General features: G+C 46.0%; 1 protein-coding gene across 2 annotated transcripts in view; it reads right to left on the bottom strand.

The window, feature by feature from the left end:
* The window catches only part of ABL1 (ABL proto-oncogene 1, non-receptor tyrosine kinase), a 114,257-nt gene that overhangs the window by 12,324 nt on the left and 82,229 nt on the right, over positions 1-19,704 (bottom strand). For both annotated transcript variants that reach the window (XM_019510685.1, XM_019510687.1), the window contains exons 4-9: positions 13,022-13,294; positions 7,472-7,556; positions 6,927-7,104; positions 3,378-3,562; positions 1,115-1,267; positions 495-584 (exon numbers count right to left, since the gene is read on the bottom strand). In XM_019510685.1, coding sequence (XP_019366230.1) covers positions 495-584; positions 1,115-1,267; positions 3,378-3,562; positions 6,927-7,104; positions 7,472-7,556; positions 13,022-13,294 — 964 coding nt within the window. The remainder of the gene's footprint in view (positions 1-494; positions 585-1,114; positions 1,268-3,377; positions 3,563-6,926; positions 7,105-7,471; positions 7,557-13,021; positions 13,295-19,704) is intronic.

Below are 19,704 nucleotides of genomic sequence, written 5' to 3'. Positions count from 1 at the left end.
TTTTTTTTTTTTTTTAAAAAACACTGGGAGGTACAAATCACAAAGTTTCACTGCAAAGCTACATTGTTGGATCATTCAGAGATAGCCAGAAATTAAGATTAAGCTTACTATCTTGTCATGGAAATTCTTAACAAGTTCCACAGCCAGGGTATTTGTGGGGAAGGAGAGGGGGTCCCGGGAGAAGGTAACAGTTATGAAAATTGCTAAACAAGAAGCTCCTAGTTGCATTTCCCACCTGCAGGCCACAGCCATAATGGGGTGGTAGTGAAGAAGGACAATGCCCCTGTTCATTCCTACAGGGCAACATCATTTCCCAGGAGCGTAGGTGTTCCACCCTCTTTGAGTGGCCGGGATCCACACGGGAATCGCAGAGTTTCTCCATTCATCTGGTTTCCATGACCGCAGTGAAAAACTCACAGCCACGATTTATGATGCTTTTGTCTTATCACTTCCCCTTCCAGACCTGGTGCCAGCAGAAAGGGAAGTGGACCTACCGTCTGATATGCTGGATTCTTGAAACATCGTCTCAAACGCCTGGTGGATTTCAGCGAACGAGGGCCTGTCTGAAGGGCTCCACTGCCAGCCTGGAAGAGCAGCGGTGTCAAAACCTTCTAAACCAGCCTCACAAACTTTCATTAAGCTGCACACCACTTCTGGGGAGCCAACCCCACACCATGATTCCTGCTTTAATGAGGCCAGCTACAGTACAGACGCTAGACGCCTGGTTTGAAGCAGCCACAGCACCCACCAAAGCCAACAGGGGCTGTGGCTGCTCTGCAACTTCAGACTAGAAACGGTAAGAAAAAGCCAGAACGGCAGAGCAACGCTTAGTCCCCTCCCACAGCTAAAGGTGGGTGCACAATCCTTTCTTTAGATCCCCAGGACACGTGATGCAACGCCACCCAGCTCCCATTCTTAGGAGGGAATAAACCCGCCTCCGTGACAAGAACGAGCTACTTCAGACCTCTGACATCCTCTTGGGAGAGCCAAGTTTAACATGGGAGCCAAGCGCCTGCACACAAAGCTGCCCCTTCTGCCTGTAACCACATCCCGGGCCTTCTACTGCATCTCTGCAGAGCTCCAGCAGCTTGTCTCTGTGTTTGCGAAGACTCACATGCTCTCATGAGTTCATAGACTTTCTCAGGGCATCCTTCTGGGCGCTCCATGCGATAGTCCTTCTCCAACAGCTCGTACACCTGAGAGAGGTCGATCCCAGGGTATGGGGACATGCCGTATGTCGCAATTTCCCACAGTAGGACGCCAAAGGCTGCAATAAAGAAATCACAAAGCTTAGTCTTGAGGTACTTGTCCTCAAGCCGCAAGTTGGCTTTTGGTGGGTGGCTAAAAGCAACCTTCCCTTGTACTTAGCAAGCCCCCTTCTTTGGGAGGCTCGCACTCCACGCTCCGCAGTAGCTAGGATGCTGCCATAGCATAACAAGTCTCTTTATTGGTGCAGACAAGTCCCCTGTGATATGACAGAGTGGAATTAGACTAATTTTCAGAGTATCTGCTGTCTCCAACCTGAATGCCTTGAGATCCTTCAAGTCCTGTTAAAGGCACAATTAAGAGACTTCACAGTGGATTAGATGAAACTACGTCTCTGCAGCACAGCAGCCTCCCTGCAAATCTGACAGCTCCTCTCACATCCCCCCCCCTTCCCGTTAGGACTCCCATATCCAGACGGTTCAGTTGCTTTGGGTTGCCTGCATTCCTGGAGCATGACAGTCTGCAGGGGGAAAAGCAGTAGTTCCAATACCAGGATGGACTTCACAGTGATGACTGCCAACTAGCTGAGGCATTAGGGTTTGCTAGAAACCGTAACACAAGGTATAATCACTGCTTGCAACTGTCTTCAATATAGATGGGGCATCTGAGTCACAGAACTGTTTAGGGGGGTTGGAAATGAGTGTCAGCCACTAAACTAGGACTCAAGTCTAAAGAACAAACTCAACTCCAGAGCAACAACCGGCACGTAATTAGCTCAGTCATTGGAGTCTGGTTTTAACCTGAAGAGAAAGCAATTACAATCCAGTATAAGTAATGAAATCACATCAATTCACATGGTAACCACCAAGGGCAATCTATGCTAGACATGGCCACAAACAGATCCGCTTGAATACTGTCTGCAGGCAATGAGGTGTGTGCATGCAAACTTCTGAACCCCCAGCCATGGCAGCAAACATCCACGGAAGGCCTGCTCGCTTGATCTTGAGTCACAGTCCAGAATCCTTAAGCCCTGGTCCCACTACGCAGAATCTGGTTACATATTAACATAGCCTTATGTCTTTTATTATATAGCTTCTCCAAATACGTTAAATTAAAACTACACAGAAAATGCCCCAACCACCACTGGAGAACATCACCACCCCTGGTGCTTTGTGACAGCTATTCAACAACACACACATTGCACAGAAAGTTGCACCATTTACCCAATCGTCACAGACTCAAGAATTTTTCCACCATCATTGTAACAGTCAGCTGTATCCCTCAGCAACTCCCACTGCCCCAAATATCAAGTCCTACTTCAAGCAGAGCTTTCAATAACCTGGAAAAGGAGAACAGAAAACCTGAAGATGGACTGAAAGAGGAGGGGGAGCTTAGGGAGTTAGAATGGAGAGAATTTGGCTCTTTTGCAGGGGCCATCAGTCCTATTTTATTAAAGGCTCTTCCGCAGTCACTGCTCAAGTTCTCTTTGGTGTGGACACACAAAGCAACCACACTTGCAGGAAATGATACCCATGTGATTGTTACATCTGCTTGCTCTTGTAGTAGTTTAAAGTGGAGCAAAACTCTAATACCTTTAGGTCTACTTCATCCAGAGATAAAGTTATGGCCACTGGCTCACTGATACCACTATAGGAGAAGGCAGATATAACAGCTGCACCCAAACAAATGGTGCGTGCTCCTGGGTAGCAACCTCCTTGCCCTTTTAAAATGGCTCCAAGTTCAGTCTACCCACAGCCTTCATTTCTCATCTCAGCCAGGGAATTTTACAATTGCATAGTGATACCTGCACCCACACATGTGAAAGAGCCTTGACTCCCACTTTCATCCCAGAAGTAGCTTAGGAAGCCAGTACATTTTCCACCGCACAGTGCCCCAAGGTACTATTCCTGATCTGGGGCTGGCTCAGGCACCCATGACCCTGTAAACACTTCATATTTGGATGTTATTGTGGCGGGCAGGCTACTTCTGCATGTGGGTGTCTGCAGCCTTCTGCCCAGGTTCCCCTTTTATGTCTTCCATTCAAATAAGGACAAAGTCCCACCTTGAAGTGGTAAAACCACCAACTCTTTCTCGAAAATGATTCCTAAACAAAGATGACGAGGAAGAAGAAAGCTATCACCATCATCATCAATGATGGGGTGAATACCTACCCCAGACATCAGACTTGATGGAGAACTTATTGTAAGCAAGACTCTCCGGTGCAGTCCACTTGATTGGGAACTTGGCTCCAGCATGGGCAGTGTACGTATCTCCGGTCATCAGCCTGCTCAGGCCAAAATCTGCCACCTTCACCAAGTGGTTCTCTCCTACTAGGCAGTTTCTGGCAGCAAGATCCCTAAGACAGCAGGCAAGAAGACAAGTACAGATCAGGAAAGGTCTCTGCAACATCTTGCACTGAGCAGAACAAAAGCCGTTATTTGTTACCAAAGGACCCCGAGGCTTGGTGTGTATTTTCTCCAGGGAAATTGAACAAGTACCTCTGTGCGAGAGGGGCAGATTAGTTGTCATTACTACTTAGTGAAGGTGTCATCAGCCTCCTTTTTTGAAAAGAAAAAATTAGAAATCAAAACCTTCTGAAAAAAAGCTCACTTTCAATAAAAGCTGCCACTGCCAGGATAAAAATCATTTTAAACGACAAACTGTCTGAACTTGTCTTGTTTTACTGAAACAATAAGCGTTTAAAGGTCCTTACCATTTTCCCCTTTTTGTTTTTACATTTCACTCAGGCCAGGCAATCAAAATGCCCTAAGTCACTTCCCATGCCATTTCTAGTCAATTTTCCTCCCGGATTACCATGTTTAAATGCTAGCTGCACTAGTTTTTCCAAACATAACAGACCGAACAACAAATACCACAATTGGGCACTTCCACATGCTGCATTCAAGAGGTTTTATCGTAAGTGCAAAGCATCATTTGTAAAGAGCAGGAAAATCTCTGCCCAGTCACAAGCTGAAAGTCTCACATCTCCTTGAGATACGGAGATGCAGACAAACGGCCATACCAGATCGGACCACCAAGTCCATCCAGCCCAGGTGTTTGGCTACGACAGTGGCCAGCACAAGCTGATACAGAGGAAGACTCAACAAATTATGTGAAACTAGTTATGAAATAACCAGCCACAGAGGAGTTGTTCTCCTTTTTCCCTTCAGAAGCTGGAAATTGGTTCTAGTCTTCATATAGGGGAGGAAGGTTATTTCTTTCTAAAGCTCTTCCATGCTGCATCTATATGCTGTTACCATACTGCATGCTCTTCTCAGACCCCATAGTTTTATTTTTTCAGTCTTGCTAGAGTTTGTGGTCTCAATGGTATCTTGGGGCAAGAAGCTCTACAAGTGACTTAGATATGAACAATGAAAGTGTTTCCTGGGATTACATTTCTGAGAAAATATTTAGTTCACTTCTCAGGACTCAGATCTCCTCTTTATTTTGAAAATAAGCCCAGGAAGTCCATCAACTCTGCCACCACCACGGCACGCCAAACTTCCTATTCCTATGGACTTTGATCATGAATGGGGCATCTCATAGTTTCATAGTTTCTAGGATCGGAAGGGACCTGAGCAGATCTAGTCCGACCCCCTGCCATGGCAGGAAAGAGTACTGGGGTCAAACGACCCTGGCAAGGTGTACATCTCACCTCCTCTTAAAGACCCCCAGGGTAGGAGCCAGCATGACTTCTCTTGCAAGTTGGTTCCAGATCCTAGCTGGCCTGACAGTGAAGTCGCGCCTCCTGATATCTAGCCTAAATCTACCCTCTGCCAGCTTGTGACTGCTATTCCTGGTCACTCCTGGTCGTGCTTGGGGGAACAGGGACTCCCCCAGTGCCTGCTGGTCCCCTCGGACTAGTTTGGACAATCAAAGAGAAACCCAACAGTTGCCATGGATGAACCTGTGCTAGCACGATTAAGGCTGTGAGGCACAGCCAAAAGCCCCCAAAGGGGTGATATGGCCAGCATCATATCCAGCCACGTTCGGCTTTCCAACCTAAACCTCCAGATGATCATTACAGTTGGGTTGACTAGCAGCTGTCTTTAGTCTTCCACACCTCTGGAATCATGATCTGGAAACACATGATACAAAATATTCCCACGCGCATCTTCACATAGACTTGGATTTGCAGAAGAAGGGGCAACAACCAACTTATCATTAAGAAAGGGCTGTGTGGAGACTGGCTGCCACATCACTAGCTCACGGGTAATATCTCTCAAAGTGCATCGTGCTTGTAAGAGGATCAGGCACATGAAAATATTTCTACTAATGTTACATTTTGTATAAAGCTTCCAGACTACATCACATCAAATTAGAAACGGATTCTTCCACAAAATAAGAACAGGCATTTACCTCATATCTCAGCAAGATCTGCCTCTGATAGCGGCTCTTCAAAAAGACTCCTGCAGAGCTCAAACTTTAGAAAAATTGCACTAGAGGCCCATTAAAACACTGTGTAATGTTTCTGGCCATCCCCACTCCTCAGTATTGATTCACCATTGTGTGTCTCTATATATAAAACTCTCTCTCATAATCACATTCCTCCTTCTGCCCAATTCATTAAATGAAGTCATAGCCCAGCATTTGAATCTGTGAATGTGAACTGTGACATCACTTGTGAAATAACAGCCCTGGTGGATGTGGGGGTGGCACATTATAAGGAAAAAAAGTTTCTATTTACTTTAGTTATCTGGGCCATTACCAGTAATGGGAGATGAAGTCCTTAAGAAGGCAGAGAAATGAGATTCAGCAGAACATTTCAGAAAGTTCGCTTGCTACAAGCGGAGGCGACTAGATACAACAGGGCAAATCAGAAGTTGGGAAAGCTCAATTTTGTAGCACCACAGTTAGCTTTCCTGACTGACAGGAGAGCTCAAATCAGGTTTGCGTGCAGCATAGGGAATGCATGTTTTACAAGGAACCTCTATGTTTTACACATGAGCCTCATTCATCTCTATGAGGAGACGTGCAGATTTCATACTCCGGCTAATTGGATAGGAAAGGTCAGGCAGTGGCACAGAGAACTTCTTGTATTAAAAAAGAAAACCCAGCAAAAACTCTCAAGTCTTCATCTCGGATGTGTCATTATATTGCTAGGAGGTCATTTCCACAGACAAAGAATGCAAAGCACTAGCCATAATTGCTGCACGTTTAAAGGTCAAAATCCTCCAGATTTTAAGGCTCTGAAGATGTTTAATACACAGATGCATGCAATTCAAGCAATAAAAGAAAACAATCCCCAGAGCAGATGAAACTAGGGTGACAGAAAATGAAAGCACGATGAAAAGGCAGCAGAAGGTGGCTTTACCGTGATTACTAGTATGTATATAACAATGCCAACGGTTTCAAGGAAGAGATCATTACTGCTGAACATTAATGCCAGAGGAGTAACAGGCAATCTATTTGACAAAGAGCCCTGTTTATTTTAGTCACTTGCTTTTAAATCAGCAGGTCAGAACTTAAATGCTACTCTTCATGCACATCAATACCTACCTTCACAATGTGTGCAAGTAAGAAAAAACACCTTAGCTGAAGAGCAGTCCCAAGACTGGCCCCTGTAAAGTATTACCTAACACATGACATCCAACAGCAGCATAAGACATGCCAAGATGTTGAGTTGTGACGTGTAACGCATGTGGATACAATACTGAGATACTCTGAAAGGCATTATGATAACTCAAGGAGTGTGGGAAGGTGCTCTGCATCCTTCCTACCTGTGTATGAAGTTCTTCTTCTCCAGGTACTCCATGGCCGAGGAGATCTGAGTGGCCATATACAGCAGCACCACGGCATTCACCTCCTGCCGGTTACACTCACGCAAATAATCAAGCAGGTTCCCATATGTCATGAACTCAGTGATGATGTAGAATGGAGGCTCTCGTGTACACACCCCTATTGAGGGAAACATTTAAAAACACAATAATTTGCTTCCAGGATGCCTAAGTCTTCGGATTTTGTCCTTCTGGGCAACTTATAAGTGTGTGCTCAGAGGGGTGAAGGATAGGAAAGAGAGACTGTTTCTTAGAAACTAGTTAGTAATCTCTTTTACATTTCCTGCTTTAGGCTATTGCATCTTAAATGCAAGGAAGAATATATCATTAAAAATCTTGTACTACTTTCAGGAATTGTGAATTTTGCCAGAGCGTAAGTGCCTGTATCTAAAGGCTTGGGATGGTAAGCAGCTTAACTGCTCCTTAAACATCCGTATCACTGCACAGGGGTTTAGTTTAAATCCTTCTGCTGGGTATTTATCACTTACCTAATAATTGCACCAAGTTAGGATGCTTGATCTCCTTCATTACCGCAGCTTCTTTCAAGAACTCCTCCACCTCCATGGTGTCCTCCTGCAGCAAAACAGGAGAACTTCAGCAAGCACAATTTGCACGAAGGGAAAACAGATCTCAGCATGTGGACTGAAGAGTAATCACAACCAGACAGCATAAGCCATGACTGCTCCAAGGATCACTGCTCCCTGCTGCAGCCACACCACAGTGCCAGGAAGCTTCAGGGTCTGCTTCTCTGCTCCACTATCATTCTTCTATCCCATCCATTTCTTTGGATACACAAAGGTATTTCCCCCTCTGTCCTGGGCTCCTCTCCTGCAAAATCATCTAGAATTTAGAGGGGAAACATCATCTGTGTGCTCTCATGACAGAAGAAATGGTACTATGGTGACAAGGGGGAAAAATACTAAGACCATCCATATGTGCAAACATCTGAGGCTGCCTTAAGCCGCTGTGCTCCACCACATCCACCATTCGAAAGAGGGAGCACTCATACTGCTGGCTACTCAACTGCAGATAGCAAGTACTCCATAACCAAAGACTCAAGGTTTTAGGGCTTGTATGTTTGTTCCTGGCTTTTAGGGCATCTATACGCATGCTCTGTGGTCAAGGGGGGTGCTTTAATTAGAGTAGCTCCAAGAGTGCCTGCAGCATTACGTGTATTCAGCATCCCACACTTCAAAATGGTGGTGGGGGTGCTTGAATTAAATCTTGTTTGACGAGTTTTAGTTAAAGTGCCCCCACTGCCATTTTGAAGCGTGGGGATGCGGAGTAGATGCAACACAGAGGCTGCTGGAGCGCATTAATTAACACGCTCCAGCAACCACAATTTATCAAGTCTGCTTGGACGTGTGTCAATTACCATGTGTCGGAGCAGATGTCTGGCACGCATATAGGTGCCCTTAGAGTCTAATATGCAAGGTAAAAGCTCTGGGCAGACGTGTCCCTACTAATTATTTATTTAGTACCATAACGTTGCAGGGCATTGCACAAGGCAAAGGAAGATGCCGTCCCTGCTCAGAGGAACAAGTCTTCCTGAACAAGCAGGTGCCGGATGGCCAGAAGGTTGTTTTAAAGTGGTGCAAAAATACAGATATATTCTTAAAAGATAACTCTTCTTTCTACATCACCATTCCCCTTGTTGGTGGATTAATGCTGAAAGGCCACGTGGAAGACATGTTTTAAGGCAGGATTGCAAGAGATTTGCTGCTGCTGGGTGAGGCTGATAACACCAAGCCGGGCTGCTCCCACAGACCCGGCTGGCAGCGTTCTGCACTTAGCGGCGGTAGTCCTATTCAAACAGCTTTACACCATCGTTTGCTGTTCCTTGCCAATTAAATTTGATTGGCAGCTGTAATTTCCTCAATGCTCTTTGTCGATACTACACAGCTGCAAGGCCCTTAAACCATTTCCGTTGGCAAAGGAAATTGGGTTAATAATCTGGGTTTCAAAACTGACCCCAAATACCTAGTTATCTAATGGACAATTTATAAAAACTCTGCCAGGCTCATTCTGTGCAGAAGATTATGATCGGTCCTGTGTGTTAGATCTCTTACCCCTCAATAAAGAGGTCAATGGAACAGAAACAAAGGCAGAGAATTACCATAAGAATGGTGTGTCTGCAAGTCTAATGTTCACAACAGCTCCAGGACTGATCCACCTTCAATCTCCTCCAACAGCAAACCACAGGTAGAGCAGTGAGGCACCCTTTCCTCGTGCAACAGTGCTCCGTCTCCGCTTGGACCTGAAGAGACCACCTCAGGGGATGGGAGCTGCATGATCACTTCAGACCACCAGCCTCTCCGGCACGAATAAGGACGTCATTACAGCAGGACTGATGGACGTAGACTAGACATCTGAGCTGGACTAGGAGCTGGGCTGAGATGATCAGCTCATTTCACATAAGCTATCAAAAAGCCCTCGCATGGCAATTATATTCTGGATTCAGACTAATGATGTGGAAGATTAGGAGGCTTTGTCTTCAGTCACAGATCGCTTCCCCGAGCCATCCAGCACCCAACTAAAATACTGCGTGTTTCTATATTCTCCAATCTGTGTCATATTAGACAACACCAAAATGTAACTGGGGGAACATTTTGGGGGAAATAAATGGGGGAAAAATAAAGAATTTTGCTTGCCCTTAACAATAAATTCTCGTGTTAGCTTGGATGTGTCACAACAAGCGCAACCTGTGGGCATGGGCACACAAACAGCTAACTCACTGTTAAAAGAGGGATGGATTGGGGGGACTTCAGTCCTCTTTCACTGAAGGCTAATTTCATAGATTTCATAGACATTAGGGCTGAAAGAGAACTTGAAGATAATCGAGTCCAGCCCCCTGCCCTGGGCGCAGGAAGTCAGCTGGGGGCAAGGGATCTCAGCAAGATAAATGTCCAAATGTCTCTTAAAGGAGTCCAGAGTAGGTGCTTGCACCTAAGCCACCTCTGTGGTTTGGATGCCACTCATCACAGCATAAGAGGATGCACAGCTACTGCTACCACCTCCTTTTACCCTGTAGTAGCTTTCTGCTATAAGCAGACCCCTTCTTGAGGAATAGCAGTGCTGACTATTTAGTCCAATTACTGCTTGAGAGACAGCTAGAAAGAACAAATGGGATGCAAGCTCGATCTTTCCAAAATGACTATGATCCTCTTATGGCTTTCGTGCTGATATCAAATTGGAAAAGTCAGCCCACTAGCAAGTCTTCTTTCAGTTCCAAAATGCCACTGGCTTTGGAGAGTCAGGGCTCTTAACGTCCTCAAACACACCTGACATGTTCGGTCTTGGTACACTGATTTTCCACTGGAATAGTCTAATGGGAGATTTGCAAACACCAGGCTGAGTAGCGCTGTGTAGTTAAATGCAACTGAAGCATGGAAGTCTCACTTTGGCCCTTGGTTTCTCTCTGCAGAAACTGCTTTGCAAAGACAGCTGCGAGCTACTTCAAGCCTGCTTAAAGGAAACTGAGTGAGAGCTGGGTTCTAGGGAGATGCAAAAAAGGAATGTATTAAGTACTCAGGCTATCAGAAGCACCAAGGAGATATTCCCCCCTCATTTTCCTTGCCTTCATTATTATGTCTCATATACAGATCTGAACTAGAGAGGAAAAGCAAGAGCGCGTCAGAAAATTCTCTCAAAGAAAAATAAAATGAGCCCTCTGGGTTTCTCTGAAGAACCCGCTGAGGACTTGTTTTCCTGAGCCATAGTTGGAATATAAATGTGGTTTTAAAATATTACCCAAAACTTTGAAGAGCATCATAATCCCACCCGTCAGACAGTAGATTGATGGATTTAAGGATGGTGGATTACAACGTGGCTTTTAAGGATGGGTTAGTGTGCATAATTTCACATCCAGGCACTTCTGGAGTCTCTTTTAGGTCGTTCTGACATTTCCCAGCGGAGCCTGCTGCTCCGCGTTACGTTATGAACCATTTTCAGTCATGCTTCTTTAAGTATTTATTTGGCATGTTTGAAGCAGTTATGGCTCACATCAAGGCACCTGCTTCTGATGCACAAACACGGGTTTTTGGCAAGAGGGTTCAGTGCCATTGTTGACAGGGGCCTTTCAAAGCCAAGGTGAAAGCAGCACAATAACTCTTCGGGATGAGAGAAAAACACTTTGAAAATGCCACTTCTCTCTCAAGTGTCACAATAGCAGCAGGTTGGAGAGGGCTGCAATAAGCCCAGTGTTTCAGGAAAACAACCGGCCTCTCATTCTTCCTCTAAATAAGCAGTTCATTGAGCTACTTTAATCCCCATTCTGCAAGGCGGAGAGTTCAAGGACAGGGAGGAGATTTGCACTGCACTTTCCTGCGCAGTGAACTATGATCCCATTTAACGCTAGGTGTCGCCCTCCTCATGCATAAACCAGAAAGGGAATCCGAAATGTTAGACTCTTCTGGATCAAACTGCTGGGGACCAGCAGCTCTTTGAAAAAGCAATTGCCGGGCACAACCGAAAGCCCAGATGAAAAATAGACCAGAACCATGTAGAAACGCAGCACCAGCCAGGATTCAAGCAATGAGCGACGGCAGCTTTTCTCTAGACAGATGAGTCTCAACCAGGGCGATGAGAGATCCTTTGATGGGTGCTGCCAGGTATGAGGAGATGAGCAGATTAAATGCAGGCTCAGAGTGTCCTGGCCTGGTTGCTCCCACATCCCTCTGCAAAGAGGCAAGTGCTGTATTAAATGAGTTCATGTCTGAAACAGAGGGCTGCTCCATTCACAAATGTTATGCTGGGGTGCCATGAGTCTGAAGAGGTTGAGACCCACTGTCCGAGCCCCAGGAAACAGCTTTGTTCTCAGGCATGAAGCCTCTCTGCCAGCGATTCTCAACCAGGGTGTTGCGAGATTCTCACAAGGGTGTTGCAGGGTGCCGGGCAATGTTAGCACTGGTAAGTGTGCAAACACGATTCACAAGGGAAACCCAGAGATTTCAAACAGGAATCCAGTGTTCAAAGCATGCTGACCTGTGGGGGTCTTTGCCACAGAAGATCTGTTCTATTATTTTTTGGTAGTCAAAAGACAAGTGAAAACGAAAAGCCGGTGTTTCCTGAAACATGCCTCGAGTCTAAAAAAGTTGAGAACCACTGCTTTTTGAAATTCTCTTTTTCAGATTTTCCAACCTGAGAAAAGTTTTCATTTGTTCTGTTTCTGCATCACCAGACCACACCAAAACTCAAACAATGAGGACAAGGTATCAAGCAAGTGCAAACAATGAAGCAATCAAATAACACGGACAGAAGGTGTTACAACACTTTGGGGTAGTTTTACCGTGTTAATGAATTAGGCATCACCATGTCTGTGGGGCCCACTGTCCCCACTTCAACAGATGGGGAAAGTGGAGCAGAGAAACTAAACAGTAGAGCCACAAACAGAATTCTGACCCGTTCCTCCTCTCCTAAATCTTTTGACAGTGGATAGCTACACAAAACACTCATTTTCCACCTACACAAGCTTTAGGGACAGGTTTTAGGGACAAACACCACCTGTGGTCACTACATTTAACATGGCTGTTACGAGTTCGAGTATGCCTCAGCCCAATCTCCAATTTTTGCGTTGCCCATGTCACAACCCACAAGATTTCTCAACAATGTGCCAGTTCTGTTCACATCTGAACAACTCATATTTGAAACTAAGACACACACATCCAAAATTTCATCTGGGTTATTGGATATGATAAGATCCTGGGTATGCTACAAGTCAGAATCGCATTGTAAGCAGCTACCCTGAGTTCACTGTAGCTGTTGTATAGACAAAGTCTTTAAAATGAAAATCATCCAGCTTTCACACAAAGGTAAAACAACTGGAAAGGACCAATGAATGCAGTCAACCCACAGGCCTAGATGTTACAAGACCTGCTGCAATATGCAAAAGAAGGATTTCCATTCACTGGTATCATCTAACCTCAGCTGAGGGACAGACAAAGCACAACCCAAGCATTGCTTCTAGCAACAGAACAGTCTCAAATCCGTGCTCCAAGCATTGTAAGGTAAACAGGAATGTTTAAGGCATCTGTTCTTACCTTCAGGGTCTTCACAGCCACAGTGAGGTTATACTTCTTCCAGACTCCTTCATACACTTCTCCGTACTGTCCCCCTCCAAGTTTGTGCTTCATGGTGATGTCAGTTCGCTCAATTTCCCACTTGTCATAGTTTGGAGACACTCCATAAATAGTGGGCTTGTTGCGTTTGGGGGCAGGATAGTGTAGAGTGGTGATAAGCCCATCTGCTACAGTCGAATGGTGATGGACCAGCTCTGCCAAAGTGTTGAAGCGGCTCTCTGACGAGACGTACAGCTGAGGAGCAAGCAGGAGAGAGGTCATTTGCACAAAGCACACTGGATACTGATACAACCCCAGTGACCTGCAGGCTTTGCCTTTTGGTTTCCCAGGTTTATGGGAGGGTTTTAGGGCTCCTAGGTTTCATGTTGCACACCCGCAGGCCTGCAGTCACGTCAGCTCCTTTTGCTTTGAGGTCCTTTCCAACCCTACTTCTTTATGACTCTACGGTTAGCCCTCAAGAGCTAACCAGAGCCTGAGAATGACCAACATACAGATGGGGAATCCTTTGGTGGAGAAGACTGAACAGGCAAAACCCTCAGCCAGAATTGGGACTAACAGCTGCCAAGAGTCTTGAATCACCCTAGAGGTACAGAAAGTGCTCTCTTTCAAAGAAGACCCTGGCCATTTGCAATCACTTTAAGATTCCCATGCCCCCTTTTCAGAAGCAGAGTGGCCATGTCCTGACCAGATTTCTACTTCACTAATGACATTTCACCTTCCTCAATTCTTCCTGAAGTTTCAGGAGGACACTGTTCTCCTAGCAGTTATGCAGTGTTGCAAGGGAGGGCCAAATTGCCCGTGCCATTCCAACCCAGCAATGGGCACAAGACAGTAAGATGCTTTAAGATCTGCCTGGTTAAAAGGTGCTACATACGTGTAAAGTCCTGACCACTGACCAGGAGGCAGCTGGGCCACACTGACACAGAATGCTGTACACACCTTTCTTTTTCTACTCGTAGCAAGCTTCACGTACCATTTTAAAAATGCCACTCAAGTGACCCTACAATAAAACACTCTACATTCCACATCTTTAAATCAAACCCAACCTTCTGCTAGTTGGGCTGGATGCCGGAAACACTCTACATTCCCTGTGTTAAAAATCAAACCCAACCTTTCTACAAGCTGGGCTGGATGCTGGAAACAGTACAGCAACATTATCTTGATAACCTCTAAGGTAAAGAAGGAGAGCGTTTCATTGCACCAGTGTATTGGTCCATGCTCAAAACTGCATGGCCCCACTTATCAACTAGAGGCCACAGCTTTGTCATAGGCCTGACTCACAGAACAGACAACCTAGCAGGAGAAGCACCAGCAGCATGTCTATTAGACAAGGGGACACAGAGGAAGCAAGGAAGATGAAGGGAATCAGATAGCACAAGTTCTCGAATAAAGCCTGGCAACCCCATTGTGCAGGATTTGTACTCGGTGCGGTGAACCCAGGAAGGGGGCAGGGATGAGGACTGGAAATGCCTGTATGTCTCCATGTCAGTTTGGTGGGAGGAAACAAAGGAGAGGAGAGCAGACAGCAGTTGCCCAAACTGAGGAACTCTAATGGTGCAAGAGAGGTCCCCCCCTCACCTGCCTTAAAAAGCCTCCAGAAAAGGAGAGTGCTTAGATGATTAAACGCAGTTTAAATCTTACAGTCTGTCTCAGCAGGCAGACATTGCATGTTCCAGGCCTCCCAGGGTCTGCCTGACGGTCACCATGCAGGGAAGATATACAGTTCAGCCAGACAGGCACAGAGGAAGCCGCAGAGAACCAAAATGTGCGGTCTGCATCGATGTCCCCAGCTCACCACCTGCCTCTGCAGTGGTGTGAGTCACAGTCGATTATGCTGTTACAAGTCCTTTGAGGCTACTGCTTTTTAAGTGAAACCCTGACTAACAAGAGTGCTGTCTTCTGTAAAACCTCTAGGAAACTCAACATCTCTCTGGTATTTGGAGCCTAGAAGATAACTGCTGTAGAAGCACCCTCCTCCGCTGGTGTAGGGCCATCCTCCCTGGCTAAAACCAGCATTTCCTCTGAGGATAACATCCTTTGAAGGGGCGAGAGGGTGGGAGCAGCGCACTGGTGCAGGCATGACTGCAAGCCCTGAACAAAAGCCACAACGATATATATGCGCTCTGGTGAGAACACACTGACTCATGCAGCCAGTCAGGGAAGTCCTGCATCGAACTGCAAGAGAGCCACATTCTCTGCTTTTTGACTTCCCCCACCTTCCTTTGTTCTTGACAAAGCTCAAGAAGGAACTCCCATACCATTACTGCAATGTAAAAACCCTTTTTGGTACAAAAGATGAAAGCACTTGCAGAAAAACGTTCCAGAAGACAGGAAAATAAGCCAACTGAAAAGATGAAAGGCATCACAACATAAGCCAGCTATCTCCTGCGAGCTGCTAGTGGAGCATCCTCAGGGTCGACTAGGGCTTTTAGACCTGCTGGTCCAAGCTAGCACAACCACTGTGTTGCACAGATGGTTATCTGCGAAAACAGCTTCTGCCATCACTCACAGTTTGGACGCTGCACTGACGGGCACAATATAAAGAGCACGCACAGAACATTACATTGTAGTTCAAGATCGCTCCTGCACACTGGGATCCCTTGGGATTAAAAACTAAACAAATCAGGGCTCCTAGACTCACATGGTGTCTGGTGTCTTTTGTCTTATGATTATAAAGCACCACATGAGAACTTCCCCCCGCCCCCATATTCCTGTCTGGCAGATTACAAAGTCCACTTTACAGATCAGCAAAGTGAGGCTCAGATGACTTGTTAAAGGCCTCACAGCAATTCCACAGCAAAGTCGGGTACAGAATCATAGAAAATGGGCTGGAAGGGACCACAGGAGGTCACATCTAGTTCAACCCCCTGTTCAAAGCAGGGACCACCCAACTGTACCATCCCAGCCAAGGCTTTGTCTACCCAGGTCTTAAAACCCTCTAAAACAGAGATTCTACAACCTCACCACCTGTTCCAGTGCTTCACTGCCCTCTTCATGAGAAAGTTTTTCCTAATATCTAACTTAAACTTCCCTTACTGCAACTTGAAACTATTACTCCTTGTAATGCCACCACTGAAAACAGTCCAGCTCCAACCTCCTTGTAACCACGCTTCAGGTAGTTGAAGGCTGTTATTAAATACCCCCTTAATCTTCTCTTCTGCACTCTAAATAAGCCCATTTCCCTCAACCTCTCCTCCTAAGCCATGTGCCCCAGCCCCTGAACCATTTTTGTGGCCCTCCCCTATGGACTTTCTCCACTTTGTCCACATCCTTTCTGTAGTGGGGGGGCCCAGAACTGGACACAGGACTCCAGATGTGGCCTCACCGGTGCCGACTAGAGCAGAGGAATCTGCTGGCAAGGCTCCTACTAACGTAGCCCCACACGGTGTTAGAATCCTGCCCTGCCCTGCCCTGCCCTGCCCTGCCCTCCATTAAGACGTGCTCATATCTCATCACGTTTTAACATGCATAAAACTTCTGATTTGCTGAGCTGATTCCATTGTATTACCGCTTTGCAAACACGGCCTTTCCGATGATTAAACCCTGACAGTCAATCCCAACAGCCTTGCTTCCGATCAGCGCTAATGGAAACCAGAACTGCAATGATGTGTGCAAATCTGCATCTGGCAGTTCTAGTGTGCACCAGAAGAGAATGAAACTACCAGGAGCTATGAGTGGCATGCTACCTATGCAATGCAATGAGCTGTGCAAACAGTCTGCTCAAGCATTCATTGCCATTCCTCAGGCCTCCTTCAGAAAAATGTTAACCCAGCCTTCCTGTCGCACAAATTCCACCAGGAACCATCTGGGGCTGCTAACTGCGCCTGTAGAGACATAATGGATTTTAGTTCATGTGAGACGACAAACTGAGAAAGGGGAAGAGGGTGAGGACAGAAGGGGACCAAAACTAGCTGTTCTAATGACATATTGCTTGGAGACAGGGGGGAAAAAACCAAACCCTCAGGCCACCTGCTTCAAGGGTCTCCAGTCTTTGCTGCATGTGCAAATCAGCTCCCTGCCTGAAGCTTCCTGTCCCCAGGCTGTTTCCCCTTTTCTGCTACAGGCTCTTTGACCTTCTGGGGAAAAGCAGAGTTGCGAGTGGATGAATCTCAGCAGAGGCCAGGGCTGACTCCTTGTTGCCCTCTGATGCATCTTTGTGCTGAAGCCAGTTCATCATCCGCAACTGCAAACACTCAAACAAAATACATAAAACCCACCGCAAGCAAAAAAAAAAAAAAAAAAAGTCCCCAAAAACCATCCAGGATCCAGGAATGGATTTTCGTCGGCTCAACCCACGGGAATGCCAAGAGGGAAGAGAGACAGACTGTATAAAGATAAACTGTCCTGTGGCCCTTTCTGCTGAGAATGACAAGATTTTAAAACCAGCTGGACAATGCTGTTTATTTGGTTTGGTTACTGAATAGGAGGCTTGGCCTCAAGTACTATCAACTCAGGAAACCCGAGCTCTCTGGAGCACGGAAGTGGTTTACCAGAAGGCTAGTTGCCCTGCGCCAGCCAGCCAAGAAGGGACACTTTTATTGCCTTCCTTAAAATAAAGAAGAGGTGGTCGGACTGAAGTGGGAGGTCAAGAGAAAACTCCTGGAGGATTTCTTATTTGTTTAAACTGTTGAACCGGGCCACCGTGGGTTTGATTTCAGTAGAGCTGCAGTTAAAAAGTCACTGTTTGCCTGTGACCCCTTCCCACACCCTTCCATTTTCCTCGGAAAAAAAGCTGTGCTATGCAAGGCATATTTCTGTGCCAAGCAGCAGTTGTTCCACACATTTTTGTAATGCCTCTTTCTCCTGGTGCTGTGTTCACTCAGTCACAGGATATGAGCCCACCAAAGCTATTCATCCTAACTAGCGCTCGCAGATATTAAATTCCTCAGATGGGCTGACTAACGAGACTGAGATGCTGGGGCTGACAAGGCCCAGGGTGCCCAAGGAGCTGAAGGAAAGAGCTTTACCATTCGCTTTTCTTTTTCTAAACTGATGACTTATTGCCCAGCGGTTAATACAACTTGACACCCAGCCGTTCAGACTGGAAGTTGCCTTGCCCAGCGCCATCCTGAATTTCACGTGGCTGGACATGGATACAAGCTCTCTCTTCTAGGCAACGCATCCTCTGCCCTTTCCCCACCATGGTGCTTGGATTTGATATTTCAAACGCTGTCAGCTTCAGGTACATTTAATGAAGCCTGCATGGCAGCATCTATGCTCAGCAATGCCAATTAAAACAACCATGGGGAAAAGCAGCCACTAACTTCCTTAGCACAGCTCTGAACTGCAGACATTAGCTCTGCATGACTCCTTCCTGGGATAAAGAGCACTGCCAGACACCAGTTTTTACATAGGTGCATGACCCCATGCAGTTAAGTGGCTATGGGAGGATGCCTATTTAAACCAGCAGAGGACCTGGCTTAACATCTTCCCAAGGAAGCACCATGACCCCAGGCACCAGTTTGAAAAGAAACTATGACAACTACCAGATGTAGAAGGAATAATAATGTTCCAGACCAGCCTTTAGCTCTCTTCTGGGTATGCAGCACAGACCACTGACATTTCTAATCTCAACCTCACCAAGCCTAGCTGTGTCACAAGTGGCAGAGGGAAAAAGAAGAGGCCGCAAGACCCATACCCCTCAGATATAGGATGCACTGCCTTGAAGAACATGCTCTGATCTCTCTCAATACAAATCTTTACCTTAAAACAGCTAAAAAGCCTTTTCCTTACAGAATAACCTTTAATTGTCTATAAACCCCTTTCAGATGTAACAATGCCTGAAAATGGTTTTCCACAGTGATGACTTAGACAAATTGAGAAGCTATTATGAGCATAACACTAGGCTACCCAGCCTCTGCTACGGGAGCTTCTTTTAGAGGAGCCGATTCTGTAATACTGAAATCCAAACAGCAGTTTTGCCTCTGATGCCACTGGGAGCAGAATCTGGACCTGACTGGACACAGGGAAATTGGCCATCCCAGGAAGGACACTGTAACACCCTGCTACATTTCTTTGAAAGCACTGGATCTTTAAGCGACCAGGTTGCCAGAAGAAAGGACTTCATGAAGATCAGCACTGACCATGCTCTTCTAGAACAACACTGCAACATCTGTGCTGGACAGGAAGAGATACCACCTGTTCTGATTTGGCCTAAAATTCAGTGTTGTCATAAAGAAGATTTTTCCAAACCCTGCCGCCAATAAAAACCTTTCCATGAAATTCAGATAAAAAAACCCAAAGAAAAAAACTATACTTTTCAACCACCATTTCCCTGCAGTGTCCACAAGCTATGCATTGTGGCCCTGTGCCAACGCACAAGAACCTGATGGAAACAGAGACCAGAAACTGGCCATAAATGAAAGTGAAACAATTTTTCCCGTTTTCATTATCCAAGCCAAAAATCAAACGAGCAGTAAAGGGTGATGCTACATGCCCGTTTTAGTTATTCTGGTCTTCATGCTCTCCCGTGCTGTTACTTAGTGGATAAAGAGAATACTTGAAAAAATACCCAACTTTGTGCTTTTTAACTTGACACAGTTCTTGGCCAAAGACGCTTGTGCAGTTATGCCAGGAATTCAAGTGGCCCAACGTCTTTTGCCTTAAGATGCTTTCGCCCCCCCCCCCCCCACCCCCCCCCCCTT

The sequence above is a fragment of the Gavialis gangeticus genome, unplaced genomic scaffold (assembly GCF_001723915.1).
Source record: "Gavialis gangeticus isolate Ggan-Ray unplaced genomic scaffold, GavGan_comp1, whole genome shotgun sequence".
Taxonomy (NCBI): domain Eukaryota; kingdom Metazoa; phylum Chordata; order Crocodylia; family Gavialidae; genus Gavialis; species Gavialis gangeticus.
Note: the sequence above shows the minus strand (reverse complement) of the source record. Positions and strands in the feature narration are given on the sequence as shown.